General features: G+C 49.6%; 1 protein-coding gene across 1 annotated transcript; it reads right to left on the minus strand.

The window, feature by feature from the left end:
• Nucleotides 1-5,677: 5,677 nt before the first annotated feature.
• LOC123376321 (V-set domain-containing T-cell activation inhibitor 1-like) lies at nt 5,678-20,769 on the minus strand. The gene is made up of 5 exons (XM_045028245.1): nt 20,648-20,769; nt 15,873-15,962; nt 11,565-11,915; nt 10,008-10,145; nt 5,678-6,403 (listed from the first exon to the last, which is right to left on the minus strand). The coding sequence occupies exons 2-5, from the start codon at nt 15,928-15,930 to the stop codon at nt 6,321-6,323; spliced, it is 630 nt and encodes a 209-aa protein (XP_044884180.1). The 5' UTR covers nt 15,931-15,962; nt 20,648-20,769; the 3' UTR covers nt 5,678-6,320.
• Nucleotides 20,770-22,025: the final 1,256 nt, after the last annotated feature.

Here is a 22,025-nt window from a genome sequence, read left to right on the forward strand (position 1 = left end):
TTTCAGTATTTGGGATGGGAATCAGGGTGGATAAAAGGCAATGATTTAAAAAAAAATCAGATTTTTTTTATAAAATGCCTTTGAGGAAAAAATCTCAAAATAGTTTTAATTAAGATACATTATAGCTGAAAGATCTCTCATCATGGAATAGAGATTATACATTCTAATTCTATAGTATGAGACAATATATTCATGTCATGTTTAAGAAAAGTTTTGTAAATGAGTTCCAGTCATTCATGGATTAGGGACTCAATTTTTATGGGGTTTCAGGGGCTTCTGTATAGATTATTTAGGTTAATCTTTCTATCTACCCAATGGGACTCAGTGCTCAGTCTAGAAGAGACCATCAGAGATGCTTAGTTTTGCAGTTCTCAAGCTGTGCATTTGTGTCTCCAGAGGTAACATGCTTGTTAACAGCAAATATTGGTGGTTGTTTTTTTTTAAGTTTGTTGTTTTTTTTTTAAATATTTCTTTTAACTATTTTAGCTAAAAACAATTTTAACAAAAACAAAACTGATTTTAAAAAACTTGACTATTTAACTAGATTCAAAAATTGATATGCTTGTTTTGTTAAAATATTCTATGTTTGCTGTTGAAGAAAAAATCCAGAATACTTGATGTTGTTGTTTTAGTTAAATAAAACAATGTAAACGTCTGTCTGGTGATGCAGCAGAGTCTTGTGGCACCTTATAGACTAACAGACTTTTGGAGCATGAGCTTTTGTGGGTGAATACCCACTTCTTCGGATGCATGTATTCACCCAGGAAAGCTCATGCTCCAATACGTCTGTTAGTCTATAAGGTGCCACAGGATTCTTTGCTGCTTTTACAGATCCAGACTAACATGGCTACCCCTTTGATACTTGTCTCGTGATGTTCTCCTCCCAGTACAGCCTGGTCTACACAGGAAAACAAACAAACAAAACGTCACAGCAGACCCCCGGATCGCCACATTCAGGTTTGGGGGTGACATCTCTCTTCCAGCCCCCCCTAAATAGGTGGTGCCCCCATCCCCGCTTCTCTGGCTCAGTGCTAATTTCTGGGGTGGGGGCCGCTAGCGGCAGTGGAGCCCGCCGGGGACCAGAATCTGGACGGGATCGGGATCTCCCGAGCGGGCTGTGGGTGGCGAGCGGAGGGATTCACACCTGAGGGGGGAGGAGGCGTTTTGGGGAAGGTTCCCTAGTTGGGGGGGGGGGACAATCCACCCCGTTACTAACGATGAGCCCCCCCCCCCGAGGTTGCGGGTTCCCAACCCGCGGCGGGGAAGGGCGCCGCTGCCTGGTCGGTTTCACCAGCTGTTCCCCCCTCGCCTTCGGGGGGCGCTGGGCTGCGGGGGGCTCGGGAGCGGAGCGACCTGGTTGGTTGTTTAGCCAAGTCTGCCAGGGTCCCCCCCCGCTGAATGTCCCGCTGGTCTGTTTGAATAGAAACCCACCCACAGGGTGACTGGGGTGCGGGGGGGCTGTGAGAGTTTGGAAGAGGAGACGAAGCGGGGCCATGTGGCCCCCGGCTGCAGCCACGCCCCAGGCCAGGCCGCCCCGGAGCAGGCGGAGGGAAGTTGGTCTCTCTGCCCCAGGGGCAGGACAAGGGGCCGCGGGTGCAAACTGCAGCCCAGCAGCTGTAGCTGAGATCTCGGGACACTTCCCACGGGTGAGAGCGGCGGCCCGGGACAGACGCGGGGGGGTGGGGGGGTGCATGGAAATGCCTTTGCTAGAGGGTCTGGGAAGGAGGCTGGAGCCCGCTGTCTGGGGTGGGCTGGACCCAGCAACTCGGCGGGGGTTAGACGGGATGAGCCCGGTGGTGCCTCTAACCCCACGGGGCGGTGATTCTAGCGCAACTGGCCCAGCGAAAAGAGAGACCCTCCCGCTGAGCAGGGGTACGGAGGCAGGAAGGCTGATGGAAAGGAGCGAGCTAGAGCGGAAATTCCCACCTCTGAGATGGAAGAAAAATGTAGAGAGTTTAATGTGCTCAGAGCAGCAGGACCGGATCATTTCCATCAGGGGGGTTTGGATTAAATCAAATTGATTTAAATCACTAGTCAGGAAGACTCAATTTAATCATGGATTTCGACACAGAAGTGCATTCTTGTTGGTTATTATAACCTTTAGTACATTTTCTTCACAACTCAGAGGTAGATGTAGGTTTCATTTGTAGAAGGTACACGATACATTTTGAAACAGTGATTTATTTTGAAAACTTTTCACATTAGTTTTAAAGTGATATCAGAAAATGAATGATTGTTTGGTTATTTCATTTACCAAAGGTAATTGAAGCAGATATTTATGAAGTCATTGGGAGGTGAACTCTCTCCAATTCAACAGATTAATCATTAATATTTGGAGGATTTTCTTGCCAGGCTGTATTAGGAGGAGACCACCACCAGACAGACATTTACAGTCTTTGATTTAACTAAAACAACAACATCAAGTATTCTGGATTTTTTCTTCAACAGCAAACAGAGAATATTTTAACAAAACAAGCATATGAATTTTTGAATCTAGTTAAATAGTCAAGTTTTTTAAAATCAGTTTTGTTTTTGTTAAAATTGTTTTTAGCTAAAATAGTTAAATGAAATATTAAAAAAAAAACAAATTAAAAAAAAAAAAACAACCACCAATATTTGCTGTTAACAAGCATGTTACCTCTGGAGACACAAATGCACAGTTTGAGAACGGCAAAACAAAGCATCTCTGATGGTCTCTTCTAGACTGAGCGCTGAGTCCCATTGAGTAGATAGAAACATTAACCTAAATAATCTATACAGAAGCGCCTGAAACCCCATAAAAATTGAGTCCCTAATCCATGAACGACTGGAACTCATTTACAAAACTTTTCTTAAACATGACATGAATATATTGTCTCATACTATAGAATTAGAATGTATAATCCCTATTCCATGATGAGAAATCTTTCAGCTATAATGTATCTTAATTAAAACTATTTTGAGATCTTTTCTTCAAAAGGCATTTTATAAAAAAAATCTGATTTAAATAAAAAAAATCTGAATTTTTTTAAAATCATTGCTTTCTATCCACCCTGATTCCCATCCCAAATACTGAAAGAACTGACCCAGGAGATTGCTAGTCTGGTTGAAAGGATTCTTAATGTCATACCTATATTTAAGAAATGGGGAAAGAGTGAATGGGGCAATTACAGATCTGTTAGTCTAACGTAAGTAATAGGGAAGATTTGGGAACAAACTATGAAGGAAAGAATAATTCATGGAGGTAAACAGAACAAGGGGGTTTTGATGCAATATGTAGGTACCACATGTATCTAGTCTGATTGTGTCAGACTAACCTGATTTCCATTTTTGAGAAAATCATTGATTTTTTTACATAAGGAAATGCTGGGACTTCAGGAAAGCATTTGACACGGCACCACATGGGAAATCATTATGTTTGTGGTGAGAAATTCTCAGGATGACTTTAAAGCTAAAATCCCAGCTTACTTTTACTCAGTTCACTTATTGAGATCCTTTAGGTCCTTCAAGAGGAGTTGAAAGTTGTTTCAAAATGAGTCCGACTATCTTACGTACACGTCTTTCAGCTTTTTAAACCTTTCTTTTTAAACATAATTAGGCAGGTAAGGATTAGATTTGTCTTGGTAATCGTCAATGGGCATGGTATCACTGCACACACACAAACCAATGAAAAACTATTTCCATCCATGATAATCCAAATTTACAGACAGGCAAAGTAAGGAAAATGCTGCTTGAAAACTTATTGAAGTTTGATTTAAGGCTCTTTCCTGTGTGTATTTTGACATGACGTTGACACTTTGTGTGTTATTAGTTATAAAGCTTTAACCCTTTGGATCTCAATGTGTCCTGCCATGAATTACTGACTGTTTCCCCCACCCTCCACCCCCATTGTCTGACACCCCTCCGGTAATTTCCTGCAATTGTGAACATTACAACGAATACAAATTTAAAACAAAGCTTTAAAAGAAACAACAATTTTGTGTGTCAAAATTATAGCTCACCTCTGCTGTGTATCTGAACCTCAAGAATTGAACTCAAGTCTGTCTGTATATTGATCTTTTAACCAACTCTCTCATTCTTTTCTTTTTTAATACATTTTAGCTGAGTTACTAAGAATTGGCTGTGGCGTGTATTTTGGGTAAGATCTAAGTTATAATTGGACCTGGGTATGGGGCTGATCCTTTGGGATTGGAAGAACCTTTTCTTTTATATGATGAGATAAGATTCTCAGTGATCATCATCATATCTGACGTGTGTGTCTGGACGGAGGCCTGAGGCTGGGCACTTGAAGGGAACTGTGTTGTTTGGACTTGTGAGTAACCAGTGAGGTGCTACAGAAGCTGTTCTGTGCTGGTTGGTAAACTTCAGTATTGGAATAACCACCAGCTGCTGGGGTTTGTCTGCCCCGTTCTGTTTGCAGTTCACCCTGATTGAGTGACCTCAGCTGGCTCCCCCGGGCAGCACCTTCACAACCATTGACAAGTTGCTAAAGAGGTCCCTAAGGAAGGAATTCTCTCTCCTTCATAACTGTTCTTGCAGAGGTGAGTCTCGAGTTTGGTATGGAAGTGGCCTAAGCATTGCCAGAGAACTAATTAAATTAATTCCTCATTTAATCACTCACTGGCAGGATTTTGTGGTTTGCTGAAGTTTTTTTGTTTTGTTTTTTTCTTCTGAAGTACCCTTCCAGACTATGGACATTTCCTTTTAAGGCAATAAACCCAGCACAGCATCAGACTCACCTTTCCCTGGGGTGATTTCTGAGTTTTTACCTCCAGTGCCATTCGATAGAAGCACTTCATTACCTTTCGCCAATTTCAACCCTTCTCACTAAAACAACAAGCAACTTTGTTTACAGACACCTGTGGGTGTTCTCACGTGTGCGGCACTGTCGCAATTTGCTACCTCACCTCTGTCATCCCCTGGCCCAGTGGTTACTGGCTGGGGGGGACTGGGTCACTCCTGTCACTAGTTTGCACCATTAGGAAATCTCTATTTTAAATGTGGACACAAACCAAGCCAGGTCTTTTTCAAATGTTGGAAACTTTCTGACTGCGCTGTAAGAAGGTATCTCAAGCTGAAGAGCTTTCTGTGCATTTCAGCGTGTTCTCCAAAGGGAGATGGGGGCTGCACGGAAAACAGACAAATTGTCTCTGCCGTAAAAACATTCCAGTTTCTTCCGAGAGAGGACAGGACGGACGATCTACTTCTCTCTGTGCTTAAGTTTCTCCTGTGACACTTGAGATAGCTCTGTTCTGCAGCTAATACATGATACAGTTGGGAAATGAGCTGCACCCCACCGACGGTCTCCAGGTATGTTTTGGGATTAAACAGATATTTTAATCCATTTTTAGAGTTGTAGAGAAACTCACTACGATGATGGTGTCATTTTAAGCTCCTCTGTACCAATGTGAATTAACCGTCCTGTTACAAGCGGTAAGTCGCACAGGAAGAATAATCAAAGACTCTTATTACCTAGGTGGAAGACACAAAACCTCTAGTTACTGCTGAAAGCAAAGACACGTTCTCACATTGATTTGGGGAAAGTACCTGAGAGAGTGAGAGCTGCCTCGGCTCTCTCCCTCTGACCCGCTCTATTGCACACGTGAGGAAAATGACCAAACTCTCAACCTTCCTTCTGTCTGCAGCGTGTGCTCCACAAATGCAACAAGACGCATCTACAATGATTTTCATTGTGTTGTGTATTTCTAACTACAGAAATTATTCTCCCTGGGTGTGTAAGCAAATGAGTGTGTCGTCAGACGCTACCGGTGTGGTGCTCTGCTCAATGTTGGTAACAGTCGGCTGCCTGCGTGTTCCCTCTGTGTGCTGCCCCAGCTCTGCGCAGGTCGCTGACGCTGCAAACCCCAGGAGAACCCCCACTGACCACAGACTCCAGTAAGGTACGGAGGCAGGTCGGCCAGGTGTATTATCGAAGAGAAACAGTCTCCAGCTCACTGTTTGCTTTCCGAGACTCCAGCTTTCCCAGTGCACGGCAGCCTTGGGTTCCTTCCCTGCCTTTCACCCATTTCAACCCTTTCCTGTTCAAACAACAATGAGCAGCTTGGTTTACAGTTTGTTGAGCCTGCTGCTTATCAGTCTCACCTAAAAAGGGTTCCCAGGTTGCAAAGTGGAGCAGAGTCAGGTTAGGGGGAAATGCCAGAGTAAAGCAGCCCCGCAGGTATCAGGGGATAGCCCTGCTAGTCTGTAGCCACAAAAACAAGGAGGGATCTGGTGCCACTGGACTCCTTGTTGTAGCCCTGCACTGCACGATGCAGTTCAGAGAGAAGCTGAGCCTGTGGGTGGCGAGTCACAGCCGAGGAGGGCAGAGTCGTGGTACCAGTTCAGTGTAGGGGTGTCACTGAAGTATTTTCTGAGTTTCTGGGGCATGTGAATTCCTCCATTTCCGGAGCTGCTTCCACATCACCTGAAAGTACAGGCCAAAAACAAGCCATGAAACACTAGACCAGGGCTGCCCAGGAGGTAGGGTGGGGGGGGGGGCAACTGGAGCAATTTGCCCCAGGGCCCAGGCGCCACAGGGGCCCCCCCAAGAGAACGGGTGAGGCTCCCGGCCCGGCTACCCCGCCTCTGCCCCTTTCCCAGAGCCTCAGCATATCCAGGAGCGTCGCTGAACAGCTGCAGCCTGGCTCCGTTGGGGCCTGAGCTCCGCCCCGCTCAGAGCCGCGTGGTGAGGGAGTGGGGCTGCGAGCTCACACCCCGCTGGAGCTCATAGCCCTGCCCCCTGACCACACGGCTCTGAGCGGGGAGGAGCGCTGGCCCCACCGGAGCCCGGCTGCAGCTGTTCAGAGACGCTCCTGGATACGACACGCTGAGGTGAGGGGGGAGCCGGGGATAAGAGGCCAAGGCTGGGGCCAGGGGCAGGGGGTTGGATAAGGGGCAGGGAGTCCCGGGGACAGGGAGGGGGCAGAGGTGGGGGGCGGTCAGGGAACGGGGGGTTGGATTGTGGGCGTTCTGGGGGGGGGGGTCTGTCAGGACTCAGCAGGGGGGTGGATAGGGGTCAGGGCAGTCCGAGGACAGGGAGCAGGGGTGGGGTCCCGGGGTGGTGATGGGGGATCTCTGGGGGACGGTGAGGGGACAAGGAGCAGGATGGGTCGGGGATTCTGAGGGGGGGGGCGGGCAGTCGGGGGGGCAGGAAGTGGGTGGGGGTCGGATAGGGGGCAGGGCCAGGCTGTTTGGGAGGCACAGCCTTCCCTACCCTAAAGCTCATTCAGCACTTTGAGGCTTGCAGAAGAGCCAAGCTGTGAGCTTTTCCATTAGGGCTCCCATCCCTTTCACTTCTCAAATGCCAAATTCTAGTCTGTATGTAATTTCAGTGCCACAGGGAGATTCATGTCAGGGGAGGGGAGCTTCATTTCAAATTAGCCACTGGGGGGAAGGATCACCTGAGAAGAGCAATATCCTTCCCAACCCTACCAAGGGAGACCCCCCCCCATTCCATGAGGCTCCAGAGGCTTTTGTCTTGGTGACCCCTTTCACACAGCAAACCTCTGAGTACAACCCCCTCCTAAAATATATTAAAAAGTGTTTTTAATTTATAACACTATTATAAATGCTGGAGGCAAAGCAGGGTTTGAGGTGGAGGCTGACAGCTCACGACCCCCGGTAATAACCTCGTGACCCCTTGAGGGGTCCAGACCCCCAGTTTGAGACCCCCTGGGTTAATTTAATTTTAGCACCCTGTGTCTATTCACATGCATGTGCTATTTTGAGCTTTTCAGTTTTCACAACATAGGCTCATCCCAGATTCTGGAACAAGCTCAAATGCTCACTTCGTGGAGTATGTACATAGTCTATACTAAAAACAAACCCACAGTAACCGTCTCCAGTTTGTGAGGGACCCCATGGAGCCAGTGTCTAGGAAATAGCTAAATGCATGGAGGTTAAGTCCATGAATGGCTATTAGCCAGGCTGGGTAAGGAATGGTGTCCCTAGCCTCTGTCTGTCAGAGGATGGAGATGGATGGCAGGAGAGAGATCACTTGATCATTACCTGATAGGTTCACTCCCTCTGGGGCACCTGGCACCGGCCACTGTCAGTAGACAGGATACTGGGCTAGATGGACCTTTGGTCTGACCCAGTATGGCTGTTCTTATGTTCTAAGCTAAATGAACCCAAAATTATGGAGACAGATATGAATCAAGGAAGCCAGCAGAGTATCAGAAACCTGAAAAAATCCCTGACTGGTTGGGCTCAGATGTTTGGTCACAAGCTGAGATGGTTCAAAAAAGTTTTGGATTTTTTTAAGCAGAATTTTTTATTGTTTCTTTAAACAAACACAGCAAGCAGCAAATATTTGGCCACACACTTCTGAAACCCCAAACCATGTGCAGGTTTTGGCAGACTAATTTCAGCTTTTCAATTAAAAAAAAAACCACAACAGATTTTGAAGGAAAGCAGACATTGTCCGTGATTTTTTTCTGCTTTTTAAAACCCTCTAGTTTTTGATCCAAAAAAAAGTTGACGGAAAATATTTGTCCAACCCTTTTGGGTGCCTTTTAGCACTAGCTGATGCTGAGAACCAGTGATACCTTGTAAAGAAGTTTTCTCAAAACTGGGTTTGTGCCGAGATGCGGAAGGTTTATTTTTCCCAGGGCCACCTGTGGGGGGGAGCAAGTGGGGCAATTTGCCCAGGCCCCGCAGGGGCCCCCATGAGAATATAGTATTGCAAATTTTTTTATGGAAGGGACCCCCAAAATTGCTTTGCCCCAGCCCCCCTGAATCCTCTGGGCAGCCCTGCACTAGATGGTAGAATCGGAGCTGAAGGAAGTGCTGAGCGTGCAGCTTTGCACACACATCGGCCACAGGAGCCTTTTGGGTTCTCGCAGCCCCCAGGAAGAGCCCGACATCCAGGGTGCGGGTGTAACGTGGGGAGGGGAGGGAAGGAAAAGGGGGAACAAGCACATTCACTGAGGCCCATCAGGCACTAGCCAGCGCGGCCTAGGGAGCGACAGCTCCTCAGAGCAGCAGCCAGCACGTTTCCAGCCTTCGCGAGGGCTGAACGTGTCAATCAGCGAAGCCTGAGGAACTTTGGGTAACTCCAGCAAACAATTTGTACTCCTCTCCCCCATCCAGATAGACCCCGATTCCTAATCCAGCCACACGTCTCTGCACAGGGCCGGCCAGAGGGGCTGGGGGAGGGTCAGTGGCCGGATTCTTTAAACTTTAAGTCGTCTCCTTAATCCCGTGTCCAGCTGCCTGGACCGTAGGCAGCAGCCTGGTGAGGAGAGCAGCCTCCGGGGAGCTGGGACGTGGCCCACGGTGCAAGCGGACGGGACAGGAAGTGGAGTGGGCTTTGCATCCACCCTCCATAGCCCCACCCAGCGCCGCTCTGCCAGCATGCCAGGAAAGTACCTGCCCCAGGTGCAGACCTGCCACTGGATACTTCCCCTCGGAGCAACAGTCACACTCTGCCTCGTGGGCTGCTCCAGCTGCCCCTTGCACGGGTCCCACGGCAAAGCCACCCCCGAGCCCCCTTAGCTCCTGCCAGCACTTTGCTGGAATCACAGGCTCAGAGGCAGAGGATTTGATGGGTAAGATAAGGCAGCTGCCTTGCATATTGGCTTATCTAGCTCTGGAATACACCTGGCTCTTCAACTAGAGAGCTCCAAGCACTTAACAAGGGAGTGTCATTCCCACTTTACAGATGGGGAAACTGAGGCACGGAGCAGGGACGTGACCTGCCCGAGGTCACCCAGCAGGCCAGTGACAGAGTCAGGAATAGAATCTGGGTCTCACGAGTCCCAGGCCAGTGCTCTTTCCACTAGGCCACAGTGCGTCACTGCCTTCATTGGGCTTTGTGTTAGTAACACACGGCCCAGCTGTCCTAGGGGCAACTGTTAAAATTTGTTTGTCTCGGGAGGAAATAGGTTAAAACCTTATTTTGCAAATAGTTTTGTGTTGCCACCTAGGGGATATAATGGTTGACAGGATCTTTGTTTCTCTTTACTCATTTGTCATTGTAATGAAAATTGATTTTTAAAAAGCCTTGTCTCTCTCACTATTGCACATACCTGCTTTAGACTTCGTAGTCTTCTTTTTACAGCAACAGTATCCTACAGAACCCCCTACAAGAATCACTACTATGCTCAATGGGACACAAATGCTTAGAATGCGGAGCCGGTTTTCACGTCCTCCTGGAACGTTTGCACCTGCAAAACAGTAAAATGATTACGTAAGCTGGCACTGTCTCCCTCACTGTGGCAATTAGCTGTTACTACAGCTTACGCCATACAGCCAGGCATTCTGCTAGAAGGGCCGTGGGCTGAAAACCCGCAGGTGGGCAATCAGGAGTGACTGCACGGGAAAGACGGGGTACATGGTGGTAGCACTGGGCAGGAAATGCAGCAATGCTAGAGAAGAAGGGACACCAGACGTCCAGCTGGGGAGCAATAAGAGCAGCCGGTTGAGACACAGCCAGGGTCTGGCTCATCTCAGGGTGGCCAGTAGCAGATGGACTCATGGCAGAGCAATTACGTGACCCAGAGCAAAGTTCCTAATGGGGTGGGGAAGAAGTTTGGTTAGAGTGGGCAGCTGCAGCAGGATGAGCCGGAGAACCCCCACGTGGGCTGGGACAACGCTATTGGCAGAGTTGGAGCACGGAAGTTACAGGATCCAAAACCCGCCCCCCCCCCCATGTCCTTTAATAAACCGGAGTCCTGAGGTTACAGATTCCAGAATTTGGTTTCCTGAATGCACCAGGAAAGCCTGCTGGTGGGAATGGAGGGTCACAAACACGGAGAGAACAGGACACCTGGAACTTGGGATTGGTGCTTTTTGTTTATCCATAAATTGAAAGAGAAAAATTCCCTAAATTCTACATTAATCAAACCCTGAAAACCTTTGACTGAGCTTCCTGTCTCACCAGAAGGAGTTCAAATGCGTCATTGCAACTCTGGCCTGTTGAGTACGTTATCCGAAAGATGGCTTGAAAAAGCACATTTTTGGCCACGCTGTGTGTCCGGCCTGGTGCCCATGGCCAAGCGGAAAGCTATGCTAGGAGACGCTCTATCACCTTCTGCCCACCTACAGAACCAACCACAATCCCAGACACTGCACTCCTCAGAGCACAGGGACTGCGGAGTCTGCCAGTAGGGAAAACCCACAGGAGGCAGAGACAGACTCTGCAAACTTATCCTGGGATCTGAGAGTCAAGCTGGGCTCTTCCCGCCTCAAACATCACCAGAAATAGAGATCCGATACTGTGCCCTTAGTTACACGGGAACGTTTCCACTGAGGACTAATGGGGTTACTGGGGTGCAAAAGAGGGAATTGTTTGGCCTGCAGTGTCGTTATTACTGGTGATGTAGTGAGAGAAGGAAGAACCCAGCTCGATCTACGGTTCCTTGCTCCCATCATAGCACTGACTGTTAAAGCTCCATTTCTACTTCTAAAAACAGATCACAGTAGATACAGAGCAATAAGAGAAAAAACTGATCCCCAGGATGCTTCTCTTAATGTCACTTCTCACAGCAGGCTCCTGCTTCAAAATTATTCTAAAGGGCTCGTGGGCTCCTCACTGAAAGGACAAACGTCACGTCACAGTTGATAAGGGAACGTCGCTGACCTACCTTGGGTCTCTTTCTGCATCAGCAGGACAGTGTGTAAAGTTTGGGGGCTGTTCTCATATAAACTAGCATGACAGGTGTAGTTCCCGAAGTCAGCGGGGGTTACATTCTTCAGTAGCAGAGACGCGTTGCCCTCGGACAATCCCTGAGAAGCGAACTCCGTTCTCCCCTTATATCGTTCAGACTGATACACTGGATGGTTCTTGCCATTGTAGTAGCTGTTCACGACTTCACTCCCTGACCGCTGCCAGTTCACTGTAGGGTCTGGAAGACGGTCGGCGTCTCTACGTTCAACAATGCAGGGCAGGAGCACGTCTTCACCTTCATCCGCTTCAATTCTGACAGGGTCACCGGCTGAGAGAGGAGGAGAACATGGCATCACTCAAATTCAGCTGAAACCATTTCTATTGTCCTTGCCAAGCGATACAGCCTCTAGGGCCGTGGCTGCTGGCATCACATGCTCATTCTAAGGCGAATCCAAGAACAAAACCTTCAGGGGCAGCTAAGTTGCCTCAGGACAAAACCCGTCCACCCGAAGGGTTAAAAGCACAGGAGGACGTAGCTAAGGAGAAAGGCTCCCATGTTCCTTTCCATCCTCCTCTTGTCCACAACGCTGTCGGTAACACGCCAATGCTCAGCTCCCATCTTTGGCAGATCTCCAACAGCAATAGGTCCCCCACTGTCATCACACCCAGAGGGAAACCCCAGAGGCTCGGCTGGCAGCAGATCCATCGTCACACATTCGTGCATTATGGACCAGCCCGTAACACCCAGCACTGCTGAGGCCAACAGCGAGGTTTTGTGTCAGCGAGTAAGAGACCTGCACCCGCCGGGGGGAAGTTCCCTGCAGAAGCTGCTCCTGAAGGGCGTGGGAGGCTGTGCCATCTCAGTCAGTTATTTGTGTCCAGACCCACTGCACTCCCCCTGCCCCTGGGACCCCGCGTCTGCCAGGATGAAGCCCCCCTCCCAACCTTTCAACATGCCCCGGTGGGACAGCCGCAAGCGTGACAGCCCCCAGGCTGGCTGACGACAGGGATTGAACCAACGACCTCAGAGCAACAAGCATTGGAGAGTCTTTAGTAGAAGCTGTCAAGAGCCAGGCTCCTCAGCAGAAGCTGTCACAGACTCTCCACCTGTGGGGTGTGACCAGCTAGGGGATGCGTCACACAACCCTGCCTCCCCCCAGTTCGGTTATACAAGCAAAACATGTAACAAATGCCTGCTGTGTGCAGCGTGCTGATCCCACCAGGATGCACAGCTCATCATAGTTCAGTCCATCACCTCCTGTAAAGAGGCCTTTGCACCATGTGAACCACATGCAACCATCCCATTCCCTCCCGACCCACCGACGGGTTTGAGTCCCTGACCGTCAGAGCCCTATGCTGGGACCTCACTACTTGAGTGACAAGACCCTGGAGTAATTGCTAGATCCTCTGCAGGCCTGACACCAGCGGAGGCCATGCCAGACAACCCCAACGGGCTACACAACTATTTACTAGCAACTGGTACAACGCTGGTGCTCAGGAATCCTGGAGTCTCTCCCTGGCTCCGGGAGAGGTTTGAGTGACTAAACCAGCCTTGGTTCTCCACTCCAAAAACCAGTGGGGTGCATGGATCAGATCAGGGTTTGTCCTGCCAGAGACCTGGGTCGGGGTCAGCTGTGAGCTGCTATGAACTCACTCCCAGCTGACTGTTTGTAAATGTTGGTGTGGTGGGGCCATGCAGCAGCTGCCTGCAGAGCTGGGGCTCGTGGCACTGGGCAGTACGTGCATGGGACTAGGAGCAGCAGCTAGACAGGGGATCTGAACTCTGGTACCTGCTTTCTCAACTCAGGGAAGTTTCCCAGAAGCTACAGGTGTCTCGCCTAGCGGAGCAGCTTCCTTCGGGATTCAAACAAAGGGGTTTCTTATTCCTATGTGTCTCTAACCCGCTGTTACATAAAACAGTATTAATAAGGGATAAAACTCCTGCACCATGGAGGCTGGTTCAAGGGTATGGAAGAGACGTCCTGTAATGGGACTATGGGGGGAGTGACAGGGTGTCCACCCCACACAAGGCCTACAGGGGCAAAGGTGGTAGGTGGGCCCATTAACTGCCCAGGCTGCACCCGGAGGAGCAGCCAGGGAGCAGGGCTTGATTCAATGAGGCTCAGCTGGTCAGGAACAGGCAGGGTCCATAGAAAGCCCAGGAGCGGAGAACAGAAGGGGGCTGCAGGCAGAAGTCTAGTCACTCCCTGGGAGAAGGGAGGTGTTTTGGGGGCTACAGCGGGTAGTCCACGGCTACTCCCTGGGAGGGGGCAGTTGGGAATGTGGCTTGGTGAGCCCAGAGAAGGCGGGGGGGGAGCCAGAGAGGCAGGCAAGGCTCATGGGGAAAGCAGCAGGGTGTGGGGTAATCAAACGTTAGCTGCTGATGAGAAGGCCTCTGAGCCGGGATCTGGAGTAGAAGGGGGCCGGGTCCCGCTAGCAGACACTGACAAAGTGGCACCCGCAGGGCAAGGAGCAGGAAGACTGGCAGAGCTTGTTTGTCAAGAGAGACTCTGATACCCTGGAAGATTGCGGGGGAAGGGGGGGCAACATGTATGGTGACATGCCCAGAGGACTAAGTTATGGAGAGGAGGCTGCAGTTCCTGGAGCGAGAGGGGTCCACAAGGCAAGAGGACGACAGAAGAGACACCGCCAGGGGAGGCTGCAATGCCTGGCTGGAGCTAATCCCCAGGATGGCCAGCAGGAGGCACCACTAGCCGTGAGTGAACCCCTGTGATGGAGTCAACCCATAAGGCTGGTTCTTTTACTGTTCTCTGGAGCATCTGCTACTGCGCTAAATGGACGACTGGTCTGATGTGAGATGGCAATTCCAGTGTGCAAAGAGAGAAAGGGAAGAACTTGTAAAGTCCTAGAACAGCATGGCAGGCTGTAGATCCTTGATGATGTGCTGGAGAGGGTTTAGTTGGGGGCTGAAGGTGACGGCTAGAAAGTAAGTAACAGAACGTCACTAGCCATCACCTTCAGCCCCCAACTAAAACCTCTCCAGTGCCTCATTAAGGATCTACAGCCTATCCTGAAAGCTGATTCCTCACTTTCACAGACCTTGGGAGACAGACCAGTCCTCGCTTACAGACAGACGGCCCCCAAACCTGAAGCAAATAGTCACAAGCAACTACACACCACACCACACAACAAAAACACTAACCCAGGAACCTATCCCTGCAACAAACCCCGTTGCCAACTCTGTCCACATCTCTATTCAAGTGACACCATCATAGGATCTAATCACATCAGCCACACCATCAGGGACTTGTTCACCTGCACATCTACCAATGTGATATATGCCATCATGTGCCAGCAGTGCCCCTCTGCCATGAACATTGGCCAAACCGGACAGTCTCTACGCAAAAGAATAAATGGACACAAATCAGAAGTCAAGAATTATAATATTAAAAAACCAGTAGGAGAACACTTCAACCTCCCTGGACACTCAATAACAGACTTAAAAGTGGCAATTCTTCAACAACAAAACTTCAAAAACAGGCTCCAATGAGAAACTGCAGAACTGGACATCATTTGCAAACTGGACACCGTCAAATTAGGCCTGAAAAAAGACTGGGAGTGGTTGGGTCACTACAAAAACTAAAAACTAATTTCCCCCTACTGTTACTCACACCTTTTTGTCAACTGTTGGAAATGGGCCATCCTGATTACCACTACAAAAGTGATTTTTCCTCCTGTTGAGAATAGCCCACTTTAATTGAATTGTTTCAATTAACCCCCTACTTGGTAAGGCAACTCCCATCTTTTCATGAACTGTATATTTTTAAAATATATATTATATCTCTTCCTACTGTATTTTCCACTCCATGCATCTGATGAAGTGGGTTTTAGCCCATGAAAGCTTATGCCCCTCCCCCATTCTGTACGAGTCAATTTTCACTCTTTAGCCTATAGTGAGTGTGTGTGAACAGCCCCCCGAAACAACTCTCACAGGCTGGGCTTTGACCCCGCAGCCCAAGCACTTGCCGGGTACAGAGGGGCAGGAAGCAGGGCTGGGTGCAGTTACGTATCTACAGAAAGTTGAGCAAGAGCACAGAGCCGGCTCCGGGAGCAGCTGCCCTCCTGTGTGGCGTCCCACCCTAGCAGCAACGAGACCTATTAGCACAGAGCCCTCCGCCCCCCCGCCCCAATGACCCAGGGGTTGCAAGTCAGGGACACTGCAGACGAGAGCGTTTGAAAAGCTACAGAGACGTTCAGGGAAAGCATTTGCCTTTTTCCCCCCATTTGGCAACACGGGAGCAAGAGAGCAGATAGTTCAGCTTACCTCGCAGCAGGACAACGCCACACACAAGTAACAGCCACTTCTTCATCTGGGCTGCCATTTTCCTTGTTGGTTTTCAGAGCCTCTTGCAACCTGTTTGTGTAAAAAAAAAAAAAAATAAAAAAAAGATCCTCACTTAGATCTGCAGGGATGTTGCACAGAAAAGTCCAGACCATCCTTATTAACCCCGGCAAGCTGAGCCGCTTGGGAACAGAGGCCAGCTCAGCCGCCTGCATCACTGTACAGGATAATTGATCAGTAATATTGTGGTCGGGCCTCAGGGCCTCATCGCAGACCCGGGCCCCACTGTGCTGCACTGGGCACACCCAGGAGAAGACGTGCCCGGTGGGGCCAGGGACCGGCTACACTGCAGCTGCAGGGAGCCTCCCAGCCCGGGCAGACAGACTCACAGCACTGAGGCTCAACCCAGCACGGTGAAAATAGCAGTGTGGGCCTTGCAGCTCCAGAGCATTTGCATTAACACCAATGCAAAGGGAGTAAAAAACTCTGCTCTTCTAATTTGAACTTTCTCCTTTGCAAGTGACTTCACAAAATGCAGGACCCAGAGAAACTGGCCCAGCATCCGCAGCCACAGAGGACATAATAGTTCTCTCCATTGTGTAAAGAGGAGCCCAGCAAAGGACTTGTACAGCCATGACTTATGTGAATAAGTCGTCCTCACCTATTTCAATCATCCCTAGGAAGCTGCTGCCACCCTGCAGCCCTAGAATCGATTCGATGACAGACAAGAGACTCATTTTGATGGGGGCAAAAAGGGGGCAGGGTGTAACCATGTCTGAGCTGACACAGGCTTCAGTGCGACTCTTCAGGGTAAGAAGGTGCCTATACACATTCCTCTAGTGCAGGGGTCGGCAGCCTTTCAGAAGTGCTGTGCCCAGTCTTCATTTATTCACTCTGATTTAAGGTTTGCCAGTCATACATTTGAATGTTTTTTGAAGGTCTCTTTCTATAAGTCTATAATATAGAACTAAACTATTGTTGTATGGAAAGTAAATAAGGTTTGTAAAATGTTTAAGAAGCTTCATTTAAAATTAAATTAAAATGCAGAGCCCCCCGGACCGGTGGCCAGGACCTGGGCAGTGTGAGAGCCACTGAAAATCAGCTTACATGCCGCCTTTGGCACGTGTGCCATAGGTTGCCTACCCCTGCTCTAGTGCCTCACTCCTGCTCCTGGGAGGGGGAAATGTGCTAGCTACAGAGCAGTGACTCATTCATGCAGAAGCAGGACCCCACTGAGGGTCTAGGAAACCCTGTTCTGCACAGGCCAGGCCTATGCTGCAAAATTCCACCATGTCTGAGCCCAACTGCCAACAGCTGTGTCCAATGACAACGCCGAGCTCTGGTTAGTCGTCGGTGTTAGACCAGGAGGATCACATCCAGCATCACTAGGCTGAACTCGTATGGCGTGATGCAATACTGAATACAGTTGTCCTGGGCTATGCCATCTCCTCCTGCACATGTGCCCCACCCAGGATGTGCACGTCTCACAGATATGAATGCACTGGCATGCAACCCCGTCTGTCCCCAGCCCCCTAATCTCCCCACATTTGTATGCTCCCCACCCCTGCAATGTCCAGGCATCCACCTCTCACAATGCAAGATGGGGCACCATTTTAAAAGCCGAGCAGGAGAATCCTTAGATACCACAGTGATGGCTGCAATCAAAAACTTTGAATGGGACAGATGGACTGAAGTCCCCCAGGGCAGACTCACCCCTCCAGCCTCTGGGAAAAGGGATTTTACTGCCTGTTTATACAGACATGTGAACAAAGTTATAAACAAAAATGACAATAAAAATGAGGGAGGGAAAAACAAAATCAAGAAAAAAATCTTCTCTTTGTTGGGGGGGTGGGGGGGGAGAATGCAAGGAAAAGAACCAGGAGGAAATGCAAAAAGAGAGAAAAAAGGAGAGTGAAACACTGAGAAAAAGGGCAGAGAGCGAGAAAAGAACCCAAGGGAGAAAAGGTGAAGGGGGGAGGGAGAAGAGAACATAAGTGATCTCTCTCCTGCCATCCATCTCCACCTCTGACGAACAGAGGCTAGGGACACCATTCCTTACCCAGCCTGGCTAATAGCCATTAATGGACTTAGCCTCCATGAATTTATCCAGTTCTGTCTTAAACCCTGTTATAGTCCTAGCCTTCACAACCTCCTCAGGTAAGGAGTTCCACAAGTTGACTGTGCGCTGCGTGAAGAAGAACTTCCTTTTATTTGTTTTAAACCTGCTGCCTATTAATTTCATTTGGTGACCCCTAGTTCTTGTATTATGAGAATAAGTAAATAACTTTTCCTTATCCACTTTCTCAACATCACTCATGATTTTATAGACCTCTATCATGTCCCCCCTTAGTCTTCTCTTTTCCAAACTGAAGAGTCCTAGCCTCTTTAATCTTTCCTCATATGGGACCCTCTCTAAACCCCTAATCATTTTAGTTGCTCTTTTCTGAACCTTTTCTAGTGCTAGAATATCTTTTTTGAGGTGAGGAGACCACATCTGTACACAGTATTCGAGATGTGGGCGTACCATGGATTTATATAAGGGCAATAATATATTCTCAGTCTTATTCTCTATCCCCTTTTTAATGATTCCTAACATCCTGTTTGCTTTTTTGACCGCCTCTGCACACTGCGTGGACATCTTCAGAGAACTATCCACGATAACTCCAAGATCTTTTTCCTGACTCGTTGTAGCTAAATTAGCCCCCATCATGTTGTATGTATAGTTGGGGTTATTTTTTCCAATGTGCATTACTTTACATTTATCCACATTAAATTTCATTTGCCATTTTGTTGCCCAATCACTTAGTTTTGTGAGATCTTTTTGAAGTTCTTCACAATCTGCTTTGGTCTTAACTATCTTGAGTAGTTTAGGATCATCTGCAAACTTTGCCACCTCACTGTTTACCCCTTTCTCCAGATCATTTATGAATAAATTGAATAGTATTGGTCCTAGGACTGACCCTTGGGGAACACCACTAGTTACCCCTCTCCATTCTGAGAATTTACCATTAATTCCTACCCTTTGTTCCCTGTCCATTAACCAGTTCTCAATCCATGAAAGGACCTTTCCTTTTATCCCATGACAGCTTAATTTACGTAAGAGCCTTTGGTGAGGGACCTTGTCAAAGGCTTTCTGGAAATCTAAGTACACTATGTCCACCGGATCCCCCTTGTCCACATGTTTGTTGACCCCTTCAAAGAACTCTAATAGATTAGTAAGACACGATTTCCCTTTACAGAAACCATGTTGACTATTGCTCAAGAGTTTATGTTTTCCTATGTGTCTGACAATTTTATTCTTTACTATTGTTTCAACTAATTTGCCCGGTACCGACGTTAGACTTACTGGTCTGTAATTGCCGGGATCACCCCTAGAGCCCTTTTTAAATATTGGCGTTACATTAGCTAACTTCCAGTCATTGGGTACCGAAGCCGATTTAAAGGACAGGTTACAAACCTTAGTTAATAGTTCCGCAACTTCACATTTGAGTTCTTTCAGAACTCTTGGGTGAATGCCATCTGGTCCCCATCAGGGCCGGGCTGGGGGGCAGGAGGCGAATTGATTTCTGGGGAAGAGGGGAAGAGAGCTGGGCTCAGAGGGGTTAGACCCGGTTCAGAGAAGCCTGGGTCCCCCACACTTACATCTGCACTTCCCTGGGCTCTGGAGTCTGGGGCAGGCCAAGGCCGGCTGCTGGAGGTGAGGAGCGACACAGAACAAAGGTGCTGGAACTACGGGTGCTGCTGCTGGAAGTGGTACTAAACCCAAAGACATGGGTTCCATCTTCCGCATCCCCACTATAAAACTGTTCCAGCACCACTGTAGCGCCCCCCCCCCCCATAGCTGAGTCCATGTACAAGTGAAGTCCTCAATCCGTGTTCCCTTCCCTTTGGATGCTCTATGTCAGCTGATGCTCAGTCCCTGAGGGTGGCGCTGTTTATTCCAGGGGCTTTTTAATCAAAGCGGTTCCAAGCTGTGTGTGCAGTGTGCACACACCTGCATTTCACTGTAAGAGCCGCTTACTTCAATTTAGCTTAAGCCAACTCCTAATGAAAATAAGCTAACTGAAACAAGCCTGGTCTGAGGGGTCCACACAGCCCTTTGCAAGGGCGTAGCCATTCGCCTGGGGGAATGCGGGGGAACCCCAGCAACTTTCTAATGTAAACGAGAGTACTCAGCCGGGTCCTGCCCCTCCGCAGGTTCCACACGGAGGGGCAAGAAAATGGACTGGCACTTGCATCCCATTTGATCAGCCCGCTCTGTTGTTCTCACAAGCCGCCTCCTGGGCGATGCACGTTCCCCTCAGATCTCCTGGCACCAGTCCTCGTTTGCTTACAATCACTGCCACGCGGGACTCAATGCACACGCGTGTGTGTAAAGCAGAGACCCGCACGCGCCGGTTCCACACCTGGGCCATGCAGACGCCGCTCACTGGGCACTGGCGCAGCCCCCGCTGGGCACAGAAATCAATTCGCCTCCTGCCCCCCAGCCCGGCCCTGACGGGGAACGAGCCCCCGACCGGGGGCTGCCGCTGGCGACCGGGGTCTGAGACACTCGGCAGAAGTTCGGCGGGAGAGAAGCAGCCCGGCCGCTGCCGCGGGAGCCGGAAGCCCAGTTCCAGCCGCAGGGGCGGGGGCGGCTCCCCGAGAGGGGGATCGGGGAGGGGGGGGGGAATGTGTCACCCCCCCAGCTCGGAGCCTCCTGCCCCGGGCTGAGCGCGCACTAGGGGACGGGGACGGGGACCGGGCAGCGCCCTTACCCGGGATCCGGAGCGAGTCCGCAGCCCGCCGGCTCCTCCGGCCACAAACACCCGCGGGAGAGGAGCTTAGCCCTTGCTCGGGGAAACCGCTGCTCCAGGAGCCGCGCCGGACACAGCCCCCCACCCCCCGCGGCTGCGGATCTTCCCCGCCTGCGGCCGGGCAGGCGCCCGGGGCGGCACATCACGCAGCGAGGCGCTACAAATGCTTCTGCGAGCAGCTTTTCCAGCGCCTGCGCCCAGGGGCCTTTTAACCACCCCCTGGGCAGTGCTGAGCAGAGCGCGCCCGGCGCTAAAACCCAGCACAGTGGTTAGCCGAGCACAGTGACTTAGCAGCAACCCTGCACAGTGACTTAGCGGTTTGAAAACCACAGAGAGAGAGAGAGAAATGAATGCGTCTGCTACAGTGTCAGCGGGTAGCTGTGTTAGTCTGGATCTGTAAAAAGCAAGAGTCTTGTGGCACCTTATAGACTAATACAGTGGTCCCCAACCTTTTTGTGGCCAGTAGCACGTTCTTGTTTTCAGAAGAGTGTGGCGGGTGCCAACAATTTTTTCAAGGCTTATTTTGTATTTGTACATTAAATAATATGAAAAACATCATATTTAATATCCATAATATATTAATCCAGAAGATAAAAAGAGTAATTTTACATGTAAAAGGCATTAATTAAATTATTCGGCAATTTGCTCTTTTTTATCTACCTGTAAGAAAAATTAAGGCTTTTTACAAAATAAATATCATAAACAGTTTTCATCTTATTTATTTAAAAAAAGTAAAACATTGTTGAACTGCTGGTCGAAATATATTTATTAGTCGTACGTTAACATAGAACGAAGCCTGCAGCCCCGGAGTTCTCTGTCCCCGGCAGGCACGAGGCTGCGGTTTCTCTCCAGCTTAAGCTGCGGCCCTGCACCTGCCAGGGACCGAGAACACCGGTGCCCGCAGCCTGCAGCCCCAGAGTTCTCTGTCCCTGGCAGGTGCCTGTCCGCGGCCTGCATCTCCTGCTGGGCACTAGGCGGGCGCACAAATGCCCCGGTGGGCGCCATGGCGCCCGATGGCACCACGTTGGGTACCACTGGACTAACCGATGTACTGGAGCATGAGCTTTCATGGGTGAATACCCCACTTCGTCGGATGCATGTCCTTAGCCTTAGCTAAGGCCATGTGGCTTTTAACTCTTGCAGTAGAGGCTCCTGCATTTAGTGCTAAAGGTCCTAGGTTTGATCCCAACTGCCAACAACTAGGATCTGTTGGTGTTACCCTGGGCTCGGAGAAACCAAGTTCCAAGAGGCCTTGGACTTCCCACCGACCTTCCTTCTGCTCTGGGGAATCTATGAGCCAAGCGGGGCTGCTGAGCTGCATAGGGGAGCAGCACAAGTG

This window comes from Mauremys mutica, chromosome 1 (assembly GCF_020497125.1).
Source record: "Mauremys mutica isolate MM-2020 ecotype Southern chromosome 1, ASM2049712v1, whole genome shotgun sequence".
Taxonomy (NCBI): domain Eukaryota; kingdom Metazoa; phylum Chordata; order Testudines; family Geoemydidae; genus Mauremys; species Mauremys mutica.

Coding starts and splice junctions, on each gene's coding strand:
- LOC123376321 (XM_045028245.1), bottom strand. CDS start 15,930: ATGGCAGCCCAGATGAAGAAGTGGCTGTTACTTGTGTGTGGCGTTGTC. Junction 10,146..11,564: donor GATGCAGAAAGAGACCCAAG/GTAGGTCAGCGA, acceptor ACTGTTTTGCAG/GTGCAAACGTTCCAGGAGGA. Junction 6,404..10,007: donor GACTACGAAGTCTAAAGCAG/GTATGTGCAATA, acceptor CTGTACTTTCAG/GTGATGTGGAAGCAGCTCCG.